Source organism: Erythrolamprus reginae, chromosome 2 (assembly GCF_031021105.1).
Source record: "Erythrolamprus reginae isolate rEryReg1 chromosome 2, rEryReg1.hap1, whole genome shotgun sequence".
Lineage (NCBI taxonomy): Eukaryota > Metazoa > Chordata > Lepidosauria > Squamata > Dipsadidae > Erythrolamprus > Erythrolamprus reginae.
Window position 1 is genome coordinate 304,918,551 of NC_091951.1, and position 26,906 is coordinate 304,945,456.

Consider the following 26,906-nt stretch of genomic DNA (forward strand, 5'->3'; position numbering starts at 1 on the left):
CAGATAAGAGACATCATTGCTCACAACTGCATAATTAATCAGATTTATTTATTAATCAGATTTCGATGTCGCCTTTCTCCTAGGACTCAGGGCGGCTCACAGTAAACAAGAAATTTTATATTAAAATACTCTACAAATCTCTATACTTAAACAAATAGAAATCTAAATTCTAAAACCCATATATATTTCAAAACCAATGATCCACATTCATCCTATCATTCTTCATTCATGGGCCGGGGTAGATGTTAAAACTTCAGTCGACAGAGATGGGAAGAGCAAGACGCTTGCCTAATTTCTCACGCTGTAAAAGTGATGTTGGGAGGATTGTACTTTCAGACTTGCAAGATTCTGTTAATGTAGCTTTAGAATAAAGTAGAATTAGCTTACCTGTTTATGTTTCCTGCCTGGTTTATCTTGTGAGGTTGCTAGTAGGAGTCTAGGGTAGGAATGCAGGGTAGGGGCTACTACAGGTGATGCAGGTGAGGACTGCAGATGGGTGCTACAGAGTGAAGCTGGGCCAGCAAGGACTATAGGTGGGTGTTGAGGAGCTGGCAAGTTCTGTAGGTGGGTGGGTGCAGGTTCTCAGGGATCATTGTATGTATGTATTTATTTTATTAATTAGATTTATAGGCCGCCCCTCTCCTCATGGACTTGTAATTGTAATCTAATTTGTTCTTTTTTTTAACATTCTTTATCCTTCCAGTTGATAGTTTTCTATTAGTATGAATGCATGTTCAATTGGGAAAGGAAGAAGATACTGGTAATCTAAAAGTACCAGGAAAAGATAGCATTTGAGAATAAGCACTGCAGATCTGTGAATTTAAAAAGTGATTGAGAATCAAGCAGATTACGTCTGATGCAGTGTTCCCTCTAATTTTTTTGGGGGGTGGGCGGAAAAGTATAGTGTCTGAGCAGCAGTCCCTTTAAGACTGGGCGGCACAGAAATATTAAATAAATAAATAAATAATAAATAAATCAATCAATCAAACAAACAAACAAACAAAAAACCCACCCTGTTTTGCCTCAGATAATTTCAAAATAAAATACTGTACTGTGTGTCTATAACAGTGAGCTCATAATAGGGCAACTCTATCAATGTCAAAATGCCACTTAAATAGTTGAGCTAGTTTCAAAATAGATTTTGATTTTCTTTCTCTCTTCCTTACTCCCATTCGTTTTCTTTCTCTTTTCCTTCCTCTCTTTTTTCTATCTGTTTCTCTCTCTTCCTCTCTTCCTCTATCTCTCCTTCCCTCTCACTATTTCCCTCTCGGCTTCTGGGCAGGTTTGAAAAACTCTGAGTTGATGATGATTTTTAAGTGAGCGATTGCTCACTGCTCAGCTTAGAGGGAACTATGGTCTGATGTATTAAAAAAAGGAATACAGAGACAGGCAAATTGCAATGATGAGTAACCTACTACTTTTTTTGAAGTAGTAGGTTGTAAACTGTAAAACTAATACATTATACTGTATTGATGTGAGAAATATGAAAAGTGAGGTTGCAAAAATTGAAGCTGTTGTCACAGAAATCATTGTAGACCCTCAAACCATAGATATTAGATTACAAATGAACAATTATTTCTGTGTTGCTTCTACCATATTATATCATATCTGATTAAGAGGTTCCTTAAAAATGAATTATTTTTGAATCATGAATTAGGAGCTGTGATGGCGCAGTGGTTAGAATGTAGTACTCCGGCTCACTTCTACTGATTGCTGACTGCCAGAAGTTTGGCAGTTCGAATCTCACCAGGCTCAAGGTTGACTCAGCCGTCTATCTTTCTGGGGTCAGTAAAATGAGGAGCCAGATTGTTGGAGGCAATATGCTGACTAAACCGCTTAGAGAGGGCTGTGTAAAGCAGTGTGAAGTGGTATATACTGTACTCTGAAGGTTTATCTTTTTCTCTTTTGCTTTCCATTCCATTCTAGCACCTTTTTTCAGATAATATTGGTTTTTTTTTAAAAAAAATGTTGGATTTCGGTAATGATTCTTTTCTAGTCAGGATATTTCAGGAAAATAAATTTAGCATTCTAATTTAAAATTATTTTTTTCAGCTTACCATCTCAAGATTGATGCATGTTTTCATCATTGCCTTAAGCTTGCTGAGAGTTTGGATAAACATGGCGCAACTCCAACAAGGAGGTCCTGATGAAAAAGAGAAGACTACAGCATTAAAGGGTACAAATTAATTTGGAACTTCTCCTCCATAGGCACTCCATAGGCTGTGTTCTGATGAACTATAATTTTGTGGTTAGTAAAACAGGTGAGCAAGTGCAAATGATACAGCCCACATTTCTTGGCTGCAATAAATCTCTTACCATAATCCAGATTTTTTTTGTGTGGTTTGCTTCCAAAAAAGATATATCAGCATGCAACAGGGTTGCTGTTAGCTGGGATAGAGATGCCAGTTGGATTCTCCTGATGGCAAAAATTATATTATGGAAAGAAAAATGCTACGATTTATGAATATTAGTCAACACACAAAGTAGTGTGCGGGAAAAGCTTTAAAGAGTAAACAAACACACCATAATTGTTTGTAAAAGTTGATATTGAATTAATGTAGTATAATTTCAATTTTTTTTCAGTAGAAGGACATACAAAATTCTACCATGGCAGCCTGGTTCAATTAGATTTCTCTCTCTTTCTCTGTATTGAGAGGAATTGTTGCTTATTTGGCTCACTTTTAGATTTCTATAACTTTTAATCTGATACAGTTTAGGATTTTGAATCCTAATCCCTGATGAAATCTCTTCAACGTGTCTGTTTTTCTTTCTCTGAACATAAAATGGGATACTATATCCCATTATATATATGTGTGTGTGTGTGTGTGCTGTTTTTAGTCTTCAGATATATAGTGCCATATAAACTGTCAATCAATGTATGCTATCCTGAATTACGTAGAAACCTGATAGGGCACAAATATAATCAATATGCTCCTTGGAGGCAGTATTCACATGATAGCTTCAAACATTTTCACTCTGTAGGAGGCAGGACAATTGAATCTCCTCACTCTTATTATACTGTCTTCTGCACTTTCCCTCAATCAGTTTAGAATGCAAGTTCTGCCTCATGTATTGTTGTTGTTGTTGAAATGTATTTGCATGATTATTGCTTATCTTTGTTTTATCCAGGGAGAGAGAGAGAGGGAGAGAATGTGTGTGTGTTTGTATGTTTGTATGTCTATGTATGTATGTATGTATGTATGTATGTTTTCTGTCAAATGCCCAGGTTCAAATCCTGGTAAGGGTATGTATGGCTTGCTAATAAGAGCTAAATAGCTTGAATTAGATCTATGCTAGTCTACCTTCATTTTCATTATCAGTGAAAGTATGTTTTACATACACACACACATACATACACACACACATACATATAAACACATACATATAAACACATTTCTCATCTCTAAAATTATTGTGGGTGGCTTGCAAATTAAAAAAGTAAGCATCATAATATAGGGGGAGAAATAATAGTTTTTGAAGGATTCCATAAATTTGGAATGGCCATAGAAAAAATATGTGATTCTTGGGATAAAATCAATCTGTAAACACAAACTTAAAGAACATCCTAACTCTTTCTCATAAAAAGAAAAGTAATGTATCTTAAAGCAGTTAAAATTTAAATTTTCAGTGTAAAGGAAAACTCTTCTAAGGTACAGTATTTGGAAAATCACAAAAATACAAAAGTTAAAGATTTTTGCTCCAGCTCCTGCAAATCTAGCAGTTCAAAAGCATACAAATGCAAGTAGACAAATAGATACGATAACAGTGTTTCATGTGCCTTGGCATCTAGTCATACTGGCCATATGATCACAGAAGTATCTTTGGCAATGATGGCTTCCTCCTCAGCTAAGAAACTGAGTTGACTACTGACCCCTAGAGTTGGATATAATTGTCTATTAAGACCTTTTTGAATCCTGTGTGATGTGATCTCTGCAGATTTGCTGAGTATTCCTCCTATTTCTCCATCTAAGTCATAAAAATGTTGAAGAGCAGTGGGCCCAAGATAAAACATTTCCATGTACACATAAATCCATTAAGGAGCATGTATTATGCATGGTTGTTTAACCAACTGTGAATCCATCTGGTAATAGGACCATTACAGTGATCCCCCGTTTATTGCGTCCCCGACCATTGCGAACAGGGTACTTCGCGATTTTTCAACCCGGAAGTCAAAATACCATCTACGCATGCGTGCCCGTTTTTTTCTATGGGCACGCATGCGTAGATGGCAACCGGGAGATCAGCTGCTGGGCGGCTTCCCTGGGTCTTCCCCCTCTTGCTGGCATCAGCGAGGAGTTTCCCCACCGCCCACGCAAACTCCTCGCTGCCGCTCGCCCGCCCTTCGCCTGCCCACGCCGTTCGCTCCCCCTCTTGCTGGCGGGAGGGCGAGAAGCCCTCCCCAGCACCCGCTCGCCCGCCCTTTGCCGCTCGCCCGCCCTTCGCCCTGGCCGCTTCTTCCCAGCGGAGAAATTCCAGCCCCCACCTGGTCCCGCCCGATCCTCCTCCCTGAGGCAGCTCGCCCTCCCATGGCCGCTTCCTCTACCCTCCATTGCAAGCCCTCTCCACCGCAGCCAACGCGCGCTGCGATCTTCAAGCCCGGCTCCTTTCGGCCCAGCATCCCGGGCCAAGCAGCTGCCTTCCGTGACTGAGCCTGGCTCGCCCGGAAGATCGTAGCGCGCGTTGGCTGCAGCGGCGAGCGAAGCCAAGCCGGCAGCAATGTCGCTGCCGCTGCAGCCAACGCGCGCTATGATCTTCCGGGCGAGCCAGGCTCAGTGACGGAAGGCAGCCGCTTGGCCCGGGATGCTGGGCCGAGAGGAGCCGGGCTTGATCCGCTGAGCCTGGCTGGCCCGGAAGATCGTAGCGCGCGTTGGCTGCAGCGGCGAGCGAAGCCAAGCCGGCAGCAATGTCGCCACCGCTGCAGCCAACGCGCGCTACGATCTTCCGGGCCAGCCAGGCTCAGCGGATCAAGCCCGGCTCCTCTCGGCCCAGCATCCCGGGCCAAGCGGCTGCCTTCCGTCACTGAGCCTGTCTCGCCCGGAAGATCGTAGCGCGCATTGGCTGCAGCGGCGAGCGAAGCCAAGCCGGCAGCAATGTCGCCGCCGCTGCAGCCAACGCGCGCTACGATCTTCCGGGCGAGCCAGGCTCAGTGACGGAAGGCAGCCGCTTGGCCCGGGATGCTGGGCCAAGAGGAGCCGGGCTTGATCCGCTGAGCCTGGCTGGCCCGGAAGATCGTAGTGCGCGTTGGCTGCAGCGGTGGCGACATTGCTGCCGGCTTGGCTTCGCTCGCCGCTGCAGCCAACGCGCGCTACGATCTTCCGGGCCAGCCAGGCTCAGCGGATCAAGCCCGGCTCCTCTCGGCCCAGCATCCCGGGCCAAGCGGCTGCCTTCCGTCACTGAGCCTGGCTGGCCCGGAAGATCGTAGCGCACGTTGGCTGCAGCGGCGAGCGAAGCCAAGCAGGCGCGCCGTTTTCCGCTGACTCCTAAAGCGGGGAAGTTCGCCCGGAGTCAGCGTAGAACGGCGCAACTGTTTTAAAACGATCGGAGCTTTCCAATGAGTCCCGAAGACAAACGGCAAACTTCTGCGTTTGTCTTCGGGACTCATTGAAAAGCCGCGCGGGTGTTTTAAAACATCCCCGCCGACATGGGGGGCTTGCTAGCACCCCCCCAAACCCGGGTTGGGGGTTCGGGGGGGTGCTAGCGAGCCCCCCATGTCAGCGGCGACGTTTTAAAACAGCCGCCCCGCCCCCCAATCTTCGGCTCCTCGCTAGCGCTGCGGAAGTTAAAAACACCATCTGCACATGCGCAGATGGTGTTTTTACTTCCGCAGCGCTACTTCGCGAAAACCCGCTCGTTGCGGGGGGTCCTGGAACGGAACCCTCGCAACGAGCGGGGGATCACTGTATTCCATTTTATTAAGAGGCTGGGACCTAATCCTATCTCAACCCTTACTGAAGTTATGAAGTTTAGGTATATTATATCCATAATAGTTTCATTACATTAATCCAAAGAGATCCAGATAATCTATTTCTTAGAGGATCTTCCAGAGTGGCAATGTGAGCATCTTCACCACCACCTTCCCCAAAAATGTGAAGTGGGAGAGTAAACAAAAAATATACATAATGGTAGAATATATAGCAATGGCTTCTTGAGAGTGGGCACAACACCACCAAATTCACCAACACTTGCACACATCCACAGGACATCTCAGGTCTAACAGAATCAAACTGTTGCCAGATAACTGGGTAAATCTGCTCCCTGGGCATCTCTGCAGTACTGGCACTAGGTTTCACATCCAAATGGTAATGAATCAGGGTGATTTTATCCTCCAGATACATGGAAAATTCCTCCACATGAGATGCAAATCGGCCTCTGGGCTCATTTTCCTGAGAATTGTCTAGGTAACCCTAAACATCTGTGGATGCAATAACAGTGGAGTATTGTGATTTGTTGAACATAACCTATTGTTTATCAAACCAAGCTGACTTCTAATAAATATGTTGTTGTTTCCAAACATTTGCAATATTTTCTTGACACCCTCCCCTCCCCAGTATTGATGTCAAGCTGATTGGTCCATAATTTCCTGGTCCACCCTTTCATGTTAGTTTTTATCCAGTCCTGTGTTGTTTCTGCTGTATGCCAGAGTTCTCAACTATTATTGCCAGTGATTTTAAGATTACTTCAGGCATTTTCTGTATGATACAATACATCTGTCTCCAGCCGCCCTGAGTCAGTTGAGAAGGGCGACATAGAAATCTAAACAAACAAATAAATAAACTTGAATGTATTCAAAGCATCAATATGTTCTCTCTTCCTTGCCTGTTTTGACCTGCATTTCCCTTGCCCCCCCCCTTGCCCCCTTGCCTCTTCTGCCAAGTTGGGGCAGTTTTTTCCTTTTGCAAAAATACAGATGCAAAAGATGATATTTGTATGTTGTCATTTATTTGAAGAATAAACTCTGGCTGGTCATGAGATTTGATAGAAATGAAACTAACTCAGGTCTCTGTAAAACTGATCATACGGTTCTTCCGCACTATATTTCTGGAAATTCCAGCATTTGTAAATATGTGAAATTTAAGTATTTAAAAGTTAGAAAGGCAATTCTTCTAAAGTAACCAAGTAACCTCAAAAAATTGAATGTGGGTTGAAAAAGAAAATTGGGACATTTTTCAGTGTTGGTAGCCTGAAGAAAAACATAACTTGATGGAACTCTGTAGGAACTATTTATTCTCAATATATTGTTATAGTTTTATTAAATTTAAATGTTTTATGCATATGGGAAGTTGCTGAATATATTTATGATAAATTAGCAATTTTTTTAAAGTCACTATTTTTGTTAAAAGTAATAACTTTGAGGTCTACAGAAAGACTGTCTTCTTCCCCCCCTTCCCCCCCTAGACCTGTTGTCTAGAATAGACTTGGATGAACTGATGAAAAAAGATGAACCACCTCTTGAGTTTCCTGATACTCTTGAAGGATTTGAATACACCTTTAATGAAAGTAAGTAATAGTTTCAGAAAAAAATCACTGAGAAATAAATATTTTCCCATAATGAATTTTCATACAATAGCTTGCCACTGATTATTCTTTTACAGATGTATCAAATAATTAGCGCAAGCAATAATACGAAATAAATTTTCCCTGGTTAGAAAAGTCCAGATATTTACATTCTTGCTATACAGGAATAAAAAAAGAATTGTAAATATACATTGGGGAGAAATCAGAATCTTTTCCCTTGAAATAACATTGTGAACTATACTTTAACAATTGATCCTGCAGATTTTAGTTTAACAAGATACTAAAAATAAAAAAATTAGTTTCCTTTCACATGCCACCTTTTCCAATTTTATAGATTTGTTAAAAATATAACCACATATATATAGTACTTTGAATTGTCAATTACAACTATATTGTCTATGTGATCTAGAAATCCTATTAATGAAAGTCAGGGAGCAAAGTGAACCAATAGAACTAAGATTACATATAAAGAGGTCCAAACTAATGACAGCAGATATAATATCTACCCTTAGAATTGGCAACAATGATATTATATAAGCCAGAGACTATATATTAGTGCATAGTCTTTGGCTTTTAGATTCAGCTATTAGTTATCATGGTAGAGTAGCAATAAAGGCTTTTGAAAAATATATACCATGTTTTCCCCAAAATAAGAACCTATCTCTGTGGCGGCTCCGACCCTCTGGAACCAACTCCCCCCCTGAGATTAGGATTGCCCCCACCCTCCTTGCCTTTCGCAAACTCCTTAAAACCCACCTCTGCCGTCAGGCATGGGGGAACTGAAACATCTCCCCCTTACCCATGTTGTTTTGGTGTTAGATTGATTGTGTGCTTGTTTTTTAATATTCTGGGGTTGTTTTTTATGAATTTTTTAGCTTAACATTGTAATTGGATTGGTGGGTATTGGATTTGTTATTATGTATTGTTTTTACTTTGTTGTGAGCCGCCCCGAGTTTGCGGAGAGGGGCGGCATATAAATCCAATAAATCTAATCTAATCTAATCTTTTTGAACCCTGAAATAAGCGCTTGGCCTTATTCCCATGCATTCAAAACCCCCGATTGGGCTTATTATCAGGGGATGTCTTATTTTGGGGGAAACAGGGTACATATGTTGTGATTTGTTTCACCTACGAAGATCTCTATCATGCAGAGAATGATTTTCCCTGTGATACACTGCGAGGATGAACTTTCAAGAAACAGGATAGATGAGTATTGACATTTTTGAAAGCTAATATTGGAGAAGGTACCTGAAAATTCCATAGATAATCATGAAAACAAACAAATGAATCATAAGAAAGATCAGTCTAGACTTCTTATATTACCATATTTGGTACTCCGGTTGCAAAGACATACTGTAGCTGTCTTGAGAGGTTTATAATTTTGGAAAAGGTGGAAGGAAAGAAGGAGAGGATAACCATCAACAAGGTAGATGGACTCAATTACATCAGAAAATGGGTGCATTGTTGGAAGACCTGAAGGGCCAGATTGGTGACATGATCCTGAAGAATTTATATTTCTAAGGATATCAGAATTTCTTCCTGAAGAATTTCATTAACAATAACTTCATGACACATAAGCAGTTAAAAATATAACACTAGCTTTTCAGTAACCCAAAGAGTTTCATTGGAGAGTATTTTTTAAAAATATCGCTTCTTAAGTTTTTAATTTTTTGAAACAAACAGTTCAACCATTTCAAGCAGTATTCTGCCTTGTTCTAGGATTTCTCATTTAATAATGCATATTAGCTTGCTCAAAGCTAGTAACACATAAATGTTAATGAACATGTTGAAAGGTTAAAAGTTCATCCTTATGTTTGAAAGGCACTGCTGTATTCTAAATAATGCTTCATCCTATTGGGGCTGTTACTAGAATTATTAATATGCATTTTTAATGCCCTCACTCATAGTTTTGTGATGTGGAGGGAATTTTATTCTGATTTACCAAAAATAAAAAATAAAAATTCTAGTAGATGATGACTCGATGAAAAATAAGAGCATTTCAGAATATACTGCAATTCAAAACAGTGTTCTGATTTCCTTAGGGAGAAATAGTTTCAGTATCCTGCTTTAAAAATAAACGTAAAAATTGAGCAGGGATTTTTAAAAAATAGATGTGCTAGAAGAAGCAATAATTGGCATTAAGGAAGGGATATTGGAACTGGAAGTGAAGTTGGAGTGGAACATTTAATTGATGGTTAGTAAATAAATTGAAATTGATAATGAATTAAAAGGCCACTGTAAGAAAAATACTTTTGCTTGACTAACCTATTAAGAGGCAGAAATCCAAAGATGGCATAAAGTACACACTTCATATTAGGTATGATCTTCTAAAACAAAATATCTTATTATCTGTTTGTTAAGATAAATTTTGTAAATTTTGCTCATATCTATTTGTTTTCATCAATAATTATTATGCAAAATAAATCCATGCTACATGAAAAATAATCACTACTTTTGTATGTGAGAGATACTCCTGGTGATCGCCTGAACAAGTCATTGCAGTTTTCTTGACAAGGTTTTTGGAAATGATTTTCCATTGCTTTCCTAAAACTGGGAGAGAATGACTAATCCAAGGATATCCAACCAGTTTTGTGTTTAAAGCAGGAGTAGAATTTTAGTCTTCCAGTTCTTAATTACTAATTATACAAAAATGCTTGTCAGTATTTTAATAATCCTGTAATTTAAGATTTCTTAAATTTGGTTTCACATTTGAATGAAAGATATAAATTAACGTTAATGTTTTTGTTTTTATTTTATTTATTTATTTATTATTTGGATTTGTATGCCGCCCCTCTCCGAAAACTCGTTTACATGTTTTGCATTTGTTTTGTTACTTTAAGTGGATATGAGAGAAAAATAATAAGAAATCTACATTTACTAATTATTGAAAACAGTATTAACAGAATTGCCGTATAATTAGTGATCCACAATGTTTGAAATTACTGTTAATTCATTAATGGATTAATTTGAAAAATTAGAATGAATTCCTTAATTATCAAGTTTCATACATGGATAAAATTTTATGAGTGCTACAGAATTGTTACAATATTTTCCCTTTAAATTATTTTATTTATTGCACTTATTTATATATTGCTCCCATCAGAGGATAGTTTAAAACCACACCCAAACCCCATAAAATACAGTAAAACCTTTTAAAAATTTCAATGATTCTGAATAAAATATCACCTAAAATGGTAGTCCAATATCATGATTGTATTTCAAAAATTCATTGTTCTGACACCTTTATACAATGCCAAATGTAAAGGAAATGTAGAGAGAATCTATTTTTAATAAATTTATCTATTAATTCACTCATAAATAAGTGCATGTGTGGTAGAAACATAGAGACTAATCCAAAGTTACCTCAAAGTCTCACGCTTTCTAGCCTGGTGTCTTAAACAAACTGAATCTCTTATGGAACTTAAGCTAACTACTTAAAATAGATATGTTTGTGTCATGAAATATTATGTCTTTATAATGAATATAATGAGTCTACGGAGAAGGGCGGCATACAAATCTAAATAATAATAATAATAACAACAACAACAACAACAACAACAATAATAATAATAATATCATTTTGCAAGTTGTGTTTTAATTTAACTACTATTTTTTTCTTTATAGAAGGGCAGTTAAGGCATATAAAAACTGGAGAACCATTTGTTTTTAACTACCGAGAAGATTTACATAGATGGAACCAAAAACGCTATGAAGCTCTTGGAGAGGTATATATTATTTACAAATAATATAACAATGTACAGTATACAGTTTGCCTGTTACATATTTGGCTAAATAAAGAAAAAAACTTACTATTGTAAGGATGGTTTAATACTGATTAGCCATCAGAGCAAGGAATAAATTTATCAGGAAATTACCTGTATTGCTTTTGAAGGTGAACTAACCTTTCAGTGAAACATAAATGTATATGTCTAACTACAGTGATCCCTCGATTTTCGCGATCTCGATTATCGCGAAACGCTATACCACGGTTTTTCAAAAAATATTAATTAAAAAATACTCCACGGTTTTTTTGCTATACCGCGGTTTTTCCCACCCGATGACGTCACTCTCTTCCTTCCTTTCTCATCTTTCTTTCTCTCTCTCTTTCTCTATCTTGCTTCTTCCTCTCTCACACTCTCTTCCTCCCTCTCTCATCTCTTTCTTTCCTTCTCTCTCTTTCTCTATCTCTCCCCCTCTTGCTCTCGAGCGGCGGGCGGGCGGGTGAGCGGCGGGCGGGCGGGCAGCAGCGAGGAGCCGAAGATTGGGGTTTCCCCTTTGCGTGGGCGGCGGGGAAGACCCAGGGAAGGTTTCTTCGGCCGCCCAGCAGCTGATCTGCTCGGCAGCGCGGCAGCAGCGAGGAGCCGAAGATCGGGGTTTCCCCTTTGCGTGGGCGGCGGGGAAGACCCAGGGAAGGTTTCTTCGGCCGCCCAGCAGCTGATCTGCTCGGCAGCGCTGCTGCAGGAGGACCTGTGTCCGAAAGCCAGTGAGAGGGGTGGATCGGGCGGGTGGGCGGTAGAGGCGAGGGCGCCGGACGCGCTGGGGGGTCGGGGGCAGCTGACATTCAAAGCAATCTTTGTCGGCTTCCGCACTTCCATCGCTCCCCGGCTCCACCATCTGCGCATGCGCGGCCATGGAAAAAGGGCGCGCATGCGCAGATGGTGTTTTTACTTCCGCACCACTATACTGCGGAAAATCGATTATCGCGAGAGGTCTTGGAACGTAACCCTCGCGATAATCGAGGGATCACTGTATAAGAAAAAATATATCATGTTCTCTATCATACAAAAACTTGCAGTTATTGTGTCAGAACTTTTTGTTGCAAATTCAGGTATGGATTTGACTGGGCAATTCCAACTATATTTATTTATTGTATAGTTTTTCAACACATTTAAACCATTTGTGTTGATTTTGAACTCGTTAATATTTTATAAATCTTAAAAAATGTCAGATTCTTGTTAAATAATGTTTTAGATTCTATTTTCATTTTGTTTTCTCATGTAAGTATTAATACATTTTGGGTAACTTGCAATTTGCTTTGTCATTTATATATTTCATTTTAAAAAATCTGTTTTTTAGTAAGATATTAACTTAAAGATTTTATTGACTGTCCATCCTTGGCTCTAGGGGGGGGGGGGGAGAAATTGTCTCCCTAAGAACAGGTCCACAATTTGGGTGTCCTCCTTGACGTACAGCTAAGATTAGACCAACATCTAACAGCTATGGCTAGGGAGACCTTTGCAGTGATTCATCTGGTGCACCAATTGCGACCCTACTTGGATCAGGAGGCTCTCCTCACAGTCACACATTCCCTTATCACCTCACGGTTGGATTATTGCAATGCACTCTACCTGGGGCTACTCCTGACTACAGTTCGTCCAGAATGCAGCTGTCTGAATAGTTGCAGGTGCACCGAGGTACACTCACATTATACCAATCCTCCACGAGCTAGCTGCACTTTCTCCCTATTGCTCAATTCAAGGTGTTGGTTATTAACTTTAAAGCCTTACATGGTTCAGGGCCAGGTTATCTTCGAGACTGCCTTCTACCTCATAGTTCCCAGCAACCAGTAAAATCCCACAGAGTTGGTCTTCTCCAGGTCCCATCAGCTAAACAGTGTCAGCTGGCAGGCCCGCAGGGAAGAGCCTTCCTCTGTGGCTGCCTGGGCTCTCTGAGACCAAGTACACTCTGAGATCTGGACTGCCCCCACTCTATTGGCCTTCCAGAAAGCATTGAAGACCTGGCTTTTCTGGCATGCTTGGGGCTATTGATCTCACAATTTGGTGATATTAACTTATAGTTTTAGTATATTGAACTTTAAGCTTTTTCAATACTGTGATCATCAGTGTTTGTCTTGTGTACAGGTAGGCCTCACTTAACAATGTTAAATGGGACTGGCATTTCTGTCATTAAGTTATATGGCTGTAAAATGCAACATCACATGACTGCCACATAGCAACAGAAATTCTGGAATTGCTGCATTTAAGTAATTCATTGCTGAATGTTAAGCGAGGTTGTCACATAGTTACCATTTGGCAATCTCCTGCCAACTTTCCCAACTTTGCTTGTAGGAAGCTCACCAAGACGATTGCAAATGGTGATCGCATAACTGTAGGATTCTGCAACATTGGAATTGGAAGCCAGTTACCAAATTCCTGAGTTATGATCATGTGGGAATACTGTGATAGTCTCTATTAGAGACCTAATTGAGTGTCCTTCATTCATCGCCTTTGTAAATTTATCTAGTGCAGTGATGGCAAACCTATGGCACAGGTGGCACGGGGAGCCATATCTGCTGACATATGAGCCTTTGCCCTAACTCAGCTCCAATGTGCATGTGTGTGCCGGCCAGCTGATTTATGACTCAGTGGTTCTGGGAGGTGTTTTTGGCTTCCACAGAGCCTCTGGGGGGCTGGGGGAGGGTGTTTTTACCCTCTCCGGCTCCAGGGAAGCCTTTGGAGCCTGGGGGGGGGAGTGAAACAAGAGTCTACTGAGTCCACCAGAAATTGGGAAACAGGCTGTTTCCGCCTCCAGAAGGCCTCTGGGGGTGGGGGAAGCTGTTTTCACCCTCCTCAGGCATTGAATTATGGTGTGGGCACTCATGCATGTGCGATACTTTACGCACATGCTCTTTCAGCACATGAAGAAAAAAAAGGTTTGCCATCACTGATCTAGTGGTTGAATGAGCTACCATTAAATGGGGACCATCTGTAATGGATGATGCAAGAGAGAAAGTAATAATTCTAACATAGCTAGACGTTTGTTAGGTCCCTTATTTGTTGTTTAGAGAAGTGGAAGACTGAGCAAAGATAATATGCATTGATGCTGAAAATAACAAGTCTGATTCTGAATGTAATTAATAAACATTCAAAGGTTATGTTACCTTTTCTTTTGTTTTTGTGTTGAAAGTATATGAGAAATAAAGAACCACTGATGCCATCAGCTTAGTACGACAGAAAGATCTTCAGTAAATATGTCCATGTGGTCAGTCAAGTAGGAAGGGTCTTCAAAGAGCTGCGCCAGGTCTGCAAGAGGGAATGCCATTGAACCTTTTAGTCAGCAGGCTTAGAAAGTAGTCATGGGAGAAATAAGAATCTTCCTCAGGCAGTTAAGTTCCAGCATGTGTACGAACTCCCACTCAAATCAAATCACACAGCCCTATTTTTTATGGGAGTAAAGTTTTCAAATAAAGCTGAAAATGTACCTTAGTATAAAAACTATAAACATCACTGAAAAAAGTTGGCTCTTGTCCTATTGTTGATACAACTAAAACATAAAGTATACGTTATCTCATTGTAGCGTCCATAAAAGTCTGATAATCGAGATGCTGAAAAATATTAAATTGAATCTTAACTATATTTGGGGAGGGAGGAAATAAAGGATGGATGAACATAATCCATCAATTAAAGCATAAAAGTGATTTAAAATGTAATAGCATTAATTTTTGAAAATGCAGTGTTTTTCTACTCATATTAGGAAAAGTGCCAAGAATGAACAGATGGACTTATCTTTTTTCAGGAGAATGGACAGGATCCCTTTTATTCAAAGTACTTACCGTAATACTTTACTTTTTAAAAGATTCTTGTTTTTGACCAATTTGTTATTTATAGCAAATCTGTCACCTCAGGTACTGAACTTCCCATGGCATTGGCTATGACTTGTTTACCTCTTAGCAATATGGTAGGCTGCAAATGAGCTAAAAGGTTTTCAAACTACAGGTCTCAAACTACATTATAGATTATTCAGCATAATTTAGTAGCATGCTAAAAAATTAACAATTTAAATAAGGCACTCTTGCTGTAGGAGCAGCAGCTGAAGCCTCCATAGCTTTAGGAGTGCCTGGGAGCAGAGGCATCTGGCTGCAGATGGTACAGAACTAGTTGTGGAAGTGGGGGAATGAAAAATAAAGAAGGGGGAGAAAAGTATTTGAATTGGGCTATTCTGAGCTCTTGCATAGTTCTTCCGTTATTTGACATTATGTTCTGTTTTAAAGTTGAAAACAATATAAAACTAAAGTACAGGAAATAAAATCCACATTCCCAGCTGGCAGTTGTAATCTGAACAGTGAATATCTTAAAGAGTTGATCCTATCAGAGGAAGTATTGAATAAGTTATAGGTCGGTCTCAGAACCAAATGCTTGTTCATCATATTTATTTTACCCAGTTTTGATGCCGTAGATAAAACACAAAATTTATTAGTTAAGTAAGGTTTCTGGGAATTTTTATATTGGAATAATTGTTATTTTGGTGCAGAGTGGCAGAGAAAATTTAGAAATGAATAAATAAAGGAGCTGGAACATAACTCTCCCAAATCCCTAAATATACTGAAATTATTACTGAGAACCAATTATAATTAATCTGATTTTTAAAAACTTTTCAAACAGATTAGGTAGGAATCCAAAGTCATGTTAGCAAAATAAAATTAGAAATGGACATTTCTCATTGCCTTGAAGATGTATCATTTGCATATAACAGAACTTATTTTGCTCCCCTACTATGATCCTTTTAATATTTTCAGAAGTCCTAGCATAAGCAAAAATTGTGAATGCAAATTGAAAGGAAGATAGTGAATATCACAAAAACTCAGAAGAAATAATGCATATATAAAACAATTATTAAAATATAAAACATTTAAAACTGTTGTAAACTGGAATGGTTATAGCATAACTTTAAATTTATAATACGTAGTAGTAATGCTTGATTTAGGTTTTAGATTTTTGTACTTAATATAAAACAATTCAATCTAAGCTTTAAAATTTTGAGAAAATTCATATTAACTTTTGCTTACTTTGAACATTTCCAAGAAACTGTATTGAAAGCTTTCTTAATATTCAGAGAACTAAGATTCTCTGGATATTAAGATTCTAGATTTTCCCTATTTTAAGCAATTATATCAAGCATCCAATATTGCTAGAACTTTGATGATTATATGTAAATGCAGCATTTCAGCATGCAAAGCAGTTATTAAAACATTTTATTCTATCAGCAAAAATGCTATTAAAAGCTAAGCATTCATATTTATCAAATAAATGTATGGATAATTGATACAAATACTAACATCCTTATTTGGGATGAAAAATGTTTGCTTCATTAAGAGATGAGAGTCAATTTAAAAAATCTTCAACTGAAATCTCAAATAGAAGATTAAAATCCAGTCTGCTTAGTTCCAGAGAACTAGAAAACTACTAGGAGCAAGAGAATTTTAAACTTTCTTATAACTGATTATATAAACAGTTTATTGAAGCGAAAGTAATAGAGATTGCGTGCAGCTGTAGGATAGCTGTGGAGAATGAATTTCATCTTTTGATAAAAGGTTTGAATTGTACAATTTAGAGCAATGTTGTTGTTGTTTTTTAAAAACAACTATTGCTTGATTAATCTAAAGTTGGTATATATTTTCCCATATATATTAGAAATTGAACATGTCACGCAGATGGATGATCTCCGGCAAGGTCATTGATGATACTTGACCTCTGAGCGGCTTTTGATACCATTGACCATCGTTCTGGGATGACTAAGAGAGCTGTGGTTGGGAGACATCGTGCTCTGGTGGATTTCCTCCTATCTCTCTGGTCGTTCACAGTTGGTGTTGGCAGGATGACAGAGGTCGAGCCCTAGACCTCTTGTTTGTGGGGTGCTTCAGGGCTTGGTCCTCTCTCCCCTCCTATTTAATATCTACACGATATTTAATATCTACATGACCAAACCACTGGGTGAGGTCATCTGACATGTTGGGGTGAAGTATCAGCAATATGCTGATGATACCCAGGTGTATATCTCCACCCCACACCAGTTCAGTGAAGCAGTGGATGTGATGTGCTGGTGCCTGGAAGCTATGAAGATCTGGATGGGTGTCAACAAGCTCAGACTTAACCCAGACAAGACCGAGTGGCTATAGGTACTGCTTCCTAAAGACTGTATCGACTGTCCACCCTTGTCTCTAGGGACAGAGAACAGGTCTGCAATTTGGGTGTCTTCCTAGAATCACAGCTAAGATTAGACCAACATCTAACAGCTCTGGCTAGGGGGATCTTTCCACTGGTTCATCTGGTGCACCAATTGCGACCCTACCTGGATCAGGAAACTCTCCTACAATCACTCATGCCCTTATCACCTCGTGGTTGGATTATTGCAACACACTCCACATGGTGTGAGTGTTTGGAGACGAAAATTGGTCCAGAATGCATCCGTGCACATTACACCAATCCTCCACGAGCTGCACTGGTTCCCTATTGGTCTCCGGGCTCAATTCAAGATGTTGGTTATTACCTTTAAAGCCCTACATGGCTCAGGGACAGGTTATCGAGACCAATGTTGGTCTTCTCCAGGTAAGTGTCAACCGCCAGGCCCGCGGGGAAGGGCCTTCTCTGTGGCTGCCCCATCTCTCTGGAAGCAACTACCGCTGGAATCCTGAGATCAGGACTGCCCCCACTCTATTGGCCTTCCAGAAAGCATTGAAAACCTGGCTTTTGTTTTCTGTATCCCCTCCCCCATTTATTTTCAATAAAGGTAATATTTTATTTTTAAAAAAAACCCTGGCTTTTCCAGCAGCCTTTTATCTCGCAATTGTGAGGTCTGGCCTGAGTGATATGCATGAATGAGATTTTTAAACTGTTTTAAAATATTTTATGACATTTTTAAATATACATTTTTAAATATATATTTTTAAATATATATTTTTATATCCTGTTGTAAGCCACCCAGAGTCCTTCGGGAGTTATGCAGCATAGAAATGCAATAAATTGAATTAAATTAAATATGAATGTTATGTCTGGCAGATGTTCTATTTTTGTTAATATGTTAAGTATTAAATCACTTTGGTTTAATAGCTGAAAACATGAATCAATTCTGTGTTTGGGCAGAATAATTGCTTGGAAACAAGTTTAGTTAAAATGTCTCTTATATTTGAATGTGGAAGGGGTTCAGAAAAAAATTTAATGGTTAGATTTTAAAACAAAAACACGTAATATTTTCCATTGTTATTTTCTGCAGTTGTTTAAATATTTAAGTTTAATATCTTACAACTTGGAGGCTTTTAGTTGGTTAAAGTCCCAGATGAGAATGTTGTAGCTATTCTTATTTATTTGTATTGTTAATCCTTTTTGGGTTATGGTTTTATCTTTGTGCTTTTGAGTCAGCCATGAGTTCTTACGATTAAATGGACAAGTCCCTACAATTTCCCAATCAACACTTTCAGAAGTTTGCCCTTGTCTTCTTCTCTGGGCTAAGAGACAGTGACTGGCCTAAAGTCACTCAGCTGCTTCTGTGCCCGAGGGCAGGACTAGTGTATTTTGCAGATGAAGTGTAACAAGGGCTGCTTGGGTTAAAGATATTTCAAGTAGTACTCAGCCCATTGTAAAGTTCAGTTCTCCACAAGGTTTTCATTCTCCATTGAAAGAGAGTGACACCTGGAATGTTTTTGCAAGAAAAATAATTAAAGTATCTTTTCTGTTTCTTTATGGGAATCTTTTTTTATCTAGGCTTTCCTTCATTTGTCCCTTCTGTTACTCATGTTCATGTGGGCCAAGATTTGGATATGCCACAATAAAAAGAAATTGTTCTAAGAAATTTTTATTGCAAATTGTTTGAAATAGTTTTAACAAATTAATCCAAGAGTTCTCTTTATGCCATCAACGGTGTATTAACCAGATACATTTTTATCCTTAATTTTTAACAAAATTATTTACATAGAAACAGGAAGCAAAATCCTAGATCTGGACAAATTTATTGAGGCCATAAGACAGAAATGTATGCTTCTTAACTAGAAGATTTAAAGAAAACTATTTACTTTGCAGAATGCATTGTATTTTTCTAAACAGTAGTTTGATTTCCATTATTTTTGCAATAATGGAATTTTATATTTATAAATATTATACAACTTTTTTCTCTTGTAGATCATCACTAAATATGTATATGAATTACTGGAAGAAGAATGCCATTTGAAAAAAGTATATGTTCCAGTAAGTTAAATATATATACATTTTTTTTTCTTAAAGTATGTTAAGTTGTAAAAATGAATGTAAGAAAATAAACTTTTATTGTAACTTTGTGAAGGCTTGTAAAAACCCCATTTCTAAACAATGACATGAGAAGTTGCTCATCTTGAGTAACTCATTTGGTTTGCATTTTTTCTCAATTTTATGAATCTCACTGGAAAATAGAAGTCTTTTATTTTGTTAATATCTAAACAAAGAGCTGTTCTGCATAGAGGCGGGCATTTAATGCAACCAGTGCTTGCCTCCAATTGCTGCTTCATTTTAGTTTAGTTTCAAAAAGGCTGGGACATAATACAAATTAAACAGGCTGTTAATTTATTCACGTGCATGTAATACAAGCTATATTTAATTTTCAAGCATGACTTAAAGGTTAAATGCTTTATTTTAGATATAATGTGCACAGGGTGTAATGTTCATCGATTGTACAGATACATCTCCAGATTGAGTCTCAACTGGTGTGTAGATTTCATAATGGCATGACCCATTTTCACCTATTTGCTTTGATTCACAACCCAGCAGTTTTCCAATGTTGTGTGTGCTTTAAATAAAAAAATTCTGAGAACAGAACATTTATTTATTTTATTTATTTATTCAATTTTTATGCCGCCCTTCTCCTTTGACTCAGGGCGGCTTACAACATGTTAGCAATAGCACTTTTTAACAGAGCCAGCATATTGCCCCCACAATCCGGGTCCTCATTTTACCCATCTCAGAAGGATGGAAGGCTGAGTCAACCTTGAGCCGGTGATGCGATTTGAACCGCTGACCTACAGATCTACAGTCAACTTCAGTGGCCTGCAGTACTGCACTCTACCTGCTGCGCCCCCCTGACTCTTTATTTGAACGAAGTAAAATTTGACATTGAATCTAATAAAATGAATGATCCTATGCCGTAAAAATCCATAATGAATATTCTTCATTAACTGTTGTGAATAGAAAATCTGCAGTTCATCCAAACTTGTATCTCTTCTCTGTGATCAACATGAGAGTTTGGCTTTTGAGATCACTTGATGATTTCATTTTGTAAGATAGGTAAAGCTTCATGATGGATACTGTTGCAAATTTTATGGCAGAAAAGGAAAGATGTTTTTGGCAACAGGACAATAGATTCTATGACTGAGCATATATCTGATATTTGTATAATTATTCTTTGATTTTAAAAAAATGTTAACATTTTTAAAAACGAAATCATGACCATAACAATTTCTGCCTAGTATCAGGATCATTTAAAAGAAAAGTGAGGAAATTTATATAATGGAAATAAAAATTGCTAGAGACACACCAAGATAGTTTAGTTTGTCGATAAACTGTGACTCTGTGCTACTACTATGACCTTTTTATAGCTATAATTTACTGAAAGTTTCATTTGATATTTTAAGACAACTTGGCTTGAAGGTAGGTTTCCAAATGTAATTAAGATTGAAGTTGTAAAGGCTGATTCTAAACCTTGGTACATGTCGACTAATTTGTCTGTACAGATAGATTAAGTAAACATTTTGTAATGCGTGGATCTTTATAATAAATATTTCTCTCATTTGGCTCTCTAATTGGAATGTTATTACTGGTATGTAAAGCTATAAACGAATCTACAGAGAGGGGCGGCATACAAATCTAATAAATAATAATAATAATAATAATAACAACAACAACAACAACTATCTGTAGAGGATAATAGAAAGATAAAGATCAGCTCACAAACCTCTAAGATAGGGGTGTCAAACTCATGTCATCATATCAGCATCATGTGACATATTGGGACTTTCCCCCCTTCATTAAACCGTGCATGGGTGTAGCCAGCATATGATGCATCCGGCCTTTGGGCTGGGAGTTTGACAGCCCTGCTCTATGATATGGAATGGAAAAAAATGTAGAAGTAAAAAAACAAAATTGCTTTGAAAGTACAGCTTTTTAAAACTAGCCAACTGCCAGCTCCATGATTATTACAGCTGTGGAAAGAAACACTATAAAAATATTCTCCCTCATCTTCCCAGGAGAATGTAATGTTGTTCATTATGTATCTAATTTAAAGTAATACATTGATTCACGATTGAACAAACATGATATAAAGCTGGCTTAATCCATAGCTAATATTATTTCTTGGTTCATGAAGTCAACTAATTTGTAGTAGAAACAGTTCACATACATTTATTATTTATTCACAAAAGGTTTATTGCATGGTAATGAGCTGGGTTAGCTTTACTGCCTTTTTTATAGATTGGAACTACTAAAGAGTTACTCCATTCCTTGGGAATCTGTAGCAAATGATCAGTGTAGATAAATACAGGTATAAAGATAGAAGTCCATTAGGGATCTCTAGTGAAATTATATCCCCCCCCCAACCCAAAGCTTTTTCTAATACTGTAAATGGTTTAGCACACCATTTATTGTAGTAGTGATGTCTACTACTACATATTATTATTTATTTATTTTATTAAGCACACTGTAAACCTGGACATTCTCTCAATCTAACTTTCCTCTAATATTCCATTTCATTCAAATAAAAAAGGTGCCTACTGATAATGTATGGAAAATTATAGCTTTAGTCTTCTGTTTGCTATTGAGAAAAGTGTACTTTTTGGGGGGGGGGGGGCTTAGGATAAGGCAGCATTGGTCAGAAGTTTATTTTTACATCAGTCATAAATACAGTCTGAATTACTGGTTGCAGCCACTGTTTTCTTTAGGTTACTATTTATTATGTGACACTGCATAACTGTTTATATTCACTAAATATTATTCCCATTTTAGGTAGATGCAGAAGAGACCGAACCTAGAAGTTTCATCTTTATGAGTGAAGATGCGCTGATAAATCCTGATAAACTAATGGTTTTAATTCAAGGCAGTGGTGTTGTCAGAGCAGGACAGTGGGCAAGAAGGCTTATTATAAATGAAGATCTGCACAGCGGCACTCAGATTCCTTATATTAAAAGAGCTATAGAGGTAAGATAATTATGGGTTTTCCTAAAACAGAGGTGCACGACTTATCCCAAACTGTATGCCATGCTTTGGTTTCTGAGTGGTACACAGGTAGTCCTCAATTTACCATCATAATTTAGTCTAAATTTTGTGTTAGTGAGACATTTGTTAAATGAGTTTTGTCCCATTTTATGACCTTTCTTGCCACAGTTGTTAAGTGAATCACTGCAGTTGGTAAGCTAGTAACCTGATTGTGAAGTGAATCTGGATTCTCCGTTGACTTTGCTTGTCAGAAGGTTGCAAAAGGGGATCACATTACATTGGGACAGAAAAATGGTCATAAGTATGAGCCAGTTGCCGAGCATCTGAATTTTGATCAAATGATCATGGGGATGCTACAACGGTTGTAACTGTGAAAAATGGTTGTAAGTCACTTTTTTCAATGCTGTTGTAACTTTGAATGGTCACTAAATGAACTATTGTGAGGCGCTTATTACCTATACTGTATTGGAAGCCAATCTTCCCAAAATGCTAGATAGAATCAGGACAGAAATTAAACATGGTTATTTTGAATTTAAATTGAATTTCAATTTAATAGTTATTATATTGGTATAAATTTAACAAGCGACCACTTACCATATTTTTGGGAGTATAAGACGCACCCTTTTTACTCCCCAAAAGAGGGTGAAAACTGGGTTGCGTCTTAAACATTGAAATGTAGCCCCACCCAGCCACCACCAAAGAGTAATTTACCTCCTTGCAGAAAACAGCAGCAGAGCCTGATTAGCACAAGCCATGGATTATCTGCCTCTCGACACTCAGCTGATTGAAATTCCTGCAAGGCCAGGTGCTAAAATGAAAATGAAACTAAAACTGCAGAGGCAAATTGCTGCAGGAAGAGGCAAAGGCTGGAACTGGCTATTTGTTTTTTGCTGCAAGGAGGTAAGTCGACAACTGTAAATGCCTATAGAATGTTCAAATTATTAGACTTATTTTTTACTTCTTTTATATAGCAGAGAATACTTCCAGAAAGCCACATCAATTTTAAAGATCTGTAAAAGTATATTCTGAAATGTCCTGTTTTAGTATTAAGTATTAGTATTAAGATAAGACAGCTGAGTTAATCCCTGACTTAGTCATGTTCGGAGTAGATCTATTTAAATAATTGGGAAAAGTTAGTATGATTATATTTAAGAAAACTTTCTGGGATTACATTATTGTAATACATTACTGCCATAATGTACATTTTTCCAATTATTTGCTATTTCTACAGATTTATTTATTTATTTATTTATTACTTGGATTTGTATGCCGCCCCTCTCCGAAGACTCGGGGCGGCTCACAACATGTAGAAACAAATCATAAGCAATCAGACAAATTTAAAATATTTAAATATTTAAAAAACCCCATATGCTAACAGTCACACACACAGACATACCATGCATAAATTAAACGTGCCCAGGGGGAGATGTTTCAGTTCCCCCATGCCTGACGGCAAAGGTGGGTTTTAAGGAGTTTACGGAAGGCAGGAAGAGTAGGGGCAGTTCTAATCTCCGGGGGGAGTTGGTTCCAGAGGGCCGGGGCCGCCACAGAGAAGGCTCTTCCCCTGGGGCCCGCCAACCGACATTGTTTAGTTGACGGGACCCGGAGAAGGCCCACTCTGTGGGACCTAATCGGTCGCTGGGATTCGTGCGGCAGGAGGCAGTCTCGGAGATATTCTGGTCCGATGCCATGAAGGGCTTTAAAGGTCATAACCAACACTTTGAATTGTGACCGGAAATTGATCGGCAACCAATGCAGACTGCGGAGTGATGGTGAAACATGGGCATACCTAGGTAGGCCCATGACTGCTCTCGCAGCTGCATTTTGCACGATCTGAAGTTTCCGAACACTTTTCAAAGGTAGCCCCATGTAGAGAGCATTACAGTAGTCGAACCTCGAGGTGATGAGGGCATGAGTGACTGTGAGCAATGAGTCCCGGTCCAGATAGGGCCGCAACTGGTGCACCAGGCGAACCTGGGCAAACGCCCCCCTCGCCACAGCTGAAAGATGTTGTTCTAATGTGAGCTGTGGATCGAGGAGGACGCCCAAGTTGCGGACCCTCTCTGAGGGGGTCAATAATTCCCCCCCCAGGGTGATGGACGGACAGATGGGATTGTCCTTGGGAGGCAGAACCCACAGCCACTCCGTCTTATCCGGGTTGAGCTTGAGTCTGTTGACACCCATCCAGGCCCCTACAGCCTCCAGGCACCGGCACATCACTTCCACCACTTCGTTGACTGGACATGGGGTGGAGATGTAAAGCTGGGTATCATCCGCATATTGATGATACCTCACCCCATGTCCTTGGATGATCTCGCCCAGCGGTTTCATGTAGATGTTGAATAGCAGGGGGGAGAGGACCGACCCCTGAGGCACCCCACAAGGGAGAAACCTAGGAGTCGACCTCTGGCCCCCCACTAACACCGACTGCGACCGGCCAGAGAGGTAGGAGGAGAACCACTGAAGGACAGTGCCTCCCACTCCCAACCCCTCCAGCCGGTGCAGAAGGATACCATGGTCGATGGTATCGAAAGCCGCTGAGAGGTCAAGGAGCACCAGGACAGAGGATAAACCCCTGTCCCGGGCCCAGGCACAGATGCACAGAAATACACAGCAAACAGCATATCATCTGTGCTGTTTGCTGTCTGGCAAATTGCTAGGAGGCAGAGGCCTTTTTTCCTTGTTTTCCTCCCCCAAAACTAAGATGTGTCTTATACTCCGGTGCATTTTATACTCCGAAAAACACGGTACAGTATATTACATTTTAAAATTTAACAATAACTTTTAGAGTGTTTTGAGAACTGTGTATAAAGCTTTGCCAGTGACCATACAAGGCTCAAATGGGCTAATTTAATGGGCTAATTTACACCTAATTCTGGGTACGTATGTTGTTTTAATGTGTATCAAATGTATACTAATTGTAATAATAATAACAACAAAAACAGAGTTGGAAGCGACCTTGGAGGTCTTCTAGTTCAACCCCCTGCTTAACTAGGAAACCCTACACTACTTCAGATAAATGGTTATCCAACATCTTCTTTAAAAATTGTATTTTATTTTCAAGTCATCTATGCAATTTCTGTTGCGGTTCAGAATTTTTAAATGTTGTATTGAAATTCATTGTTACATGTATGGTTTAAAACAGAGAAATTGATGTAATGATTTGTTAAATTGGATCTTTTAAAAATATAATTTTACTAGCTAGATTTGTCTCAGGTAAAAATATAAGAAGTTGATCTTAGAAGGCACTTAAGCTCCTATGGTTTTATAAAGAAATGCATTTTAATGCAGTACAGTGGTACCTTTACGTACGAACTTAATTCATTCCATGATCAGGTTCTTAAGTAGAAAAGTTTGTAAGAAGCAATTTTTCCCATAGGAATCAATGTAAAAGGAAATAATGCGTGCGATTGGGGAAACCACAGGGAGGGTGGAAGCCGTTTCCTCCCAAAAGATTCCTACAAAAGCCCCACGAAGGCTTCTCCCCACCTTTTCTGGCCCTGTTTTCTCCCAGGAGATTCCTAGAGAGACCCCATGGAGGCTTCTCCCTGCCTTTTCCGGTTACAGTTTCAGAGGCTTGGTTTTGTAAGTGGAAAATGGTTGTTGAGAAGAGGCAAAAAAATCTTGAACACCCGGTTCTTATCTAGAGAAGTTATTGAGTAGAGGCATTCTTAGGTAGAGGTACCACTGTATATTTAAATGAAGTATACAAGTGATGCTTAATATTAAATTTGCATTGCAGTGTTTTATGATAATATGTTGTTATTAATTTATGTAGGACAAAATACAGTGGGGGAAAAAGTATTTAGTCAGACACCAATTGTGCAAGTTCTCCCACTTAAAAAGATGAGAGAGACCTGTAATTGACATCATAGGTAGAACTCAACCATGAGAGACAACATGAGAAAACACATCCAGAAAATCACATTGTCTGATTTTTAACAAATTTATTTCCAAATTGTGGTGGAAAATAAGTATTTGGTCAATAAAAAAAGTTCATCTCAATACTTTGTTATATATCCTTTGTTGGCAATGACAGAGGTCAAACATTTTCTGTAAGTCCTCACAAGGTTGGCACACACTGTTGCTGGTATGTTGGCCCATTCCTCTATGAAGATCTCCTCAAGAGCAGTGATGTTTTGGGGCTATCGCTGGGCAACACGGACTTTCAACTACTTCCAAAAGTTTTTTATAAGGTTGAGATCTGGAGATTGGCTAGGCCACTCCAGGTCCTTAAAATTCTTCTTACGAAGCCACTCCTTCGTTGCCCTGGCGGTGTATTTGGGATCATTGTAATGCTGAAAGATCCAGCCATGTTTCATCTTCAAAGCCCTTGCTGATGGAAGGTGGTTTGCACTCAAAATCTCACAATACATGGCCCCATTTATTCTTTCATGTACACAGATCAGTCGTCCTGGTCCCTTTGCAGAGTAACCACCCCAA

At 39.0% G+C, this 26,906-nt stretch overlaps 1 protein-coding gene across 6 annotated transcripts in view; it reads left to right on the forward strand.

Moving 5' to 3' along the window:
• The window catches only part of ARB2A (ARB2 cotranscriptional regulator A), a 253,315-nt gene that overhangs the window by 2,696 nt on the left and 223,713 nt on the right, over positions 1–26,906 (forward strand). For 5 of the 6 annotated variants that reach the window (XM_070743041.1, XM_070743039.1, XM_070743037.1 and 2 more), the window contains exons 2-6: positions 2,053–2,176; positions 7,396–7,497; positions 11,140–11,240; positions 19,407–19,472; positions 22,254–22,445. In XM_070743041.1, coding sequence (XP_070599142.1) covers positions 2,071–2,176; positions 7,396–7,497; positions 11,140–11,240; positions 19,407–19,472; positions 22,254–22,445 — 567 coding nt within the window. In that variant the 5' untranslated portion in view covers positions 2,053–2,070. Of the gene's footprint in view, positions 1–2,052; positions 2,262–7,395; positions 7,498–11,139; positions 11,241–19,406; positions 19,473–22,253; positions 22,446–26,906 lie in introns of all 6 variants that reach the window. The other variant, XM_070743038.1, reaches the window with a different exon arrangement.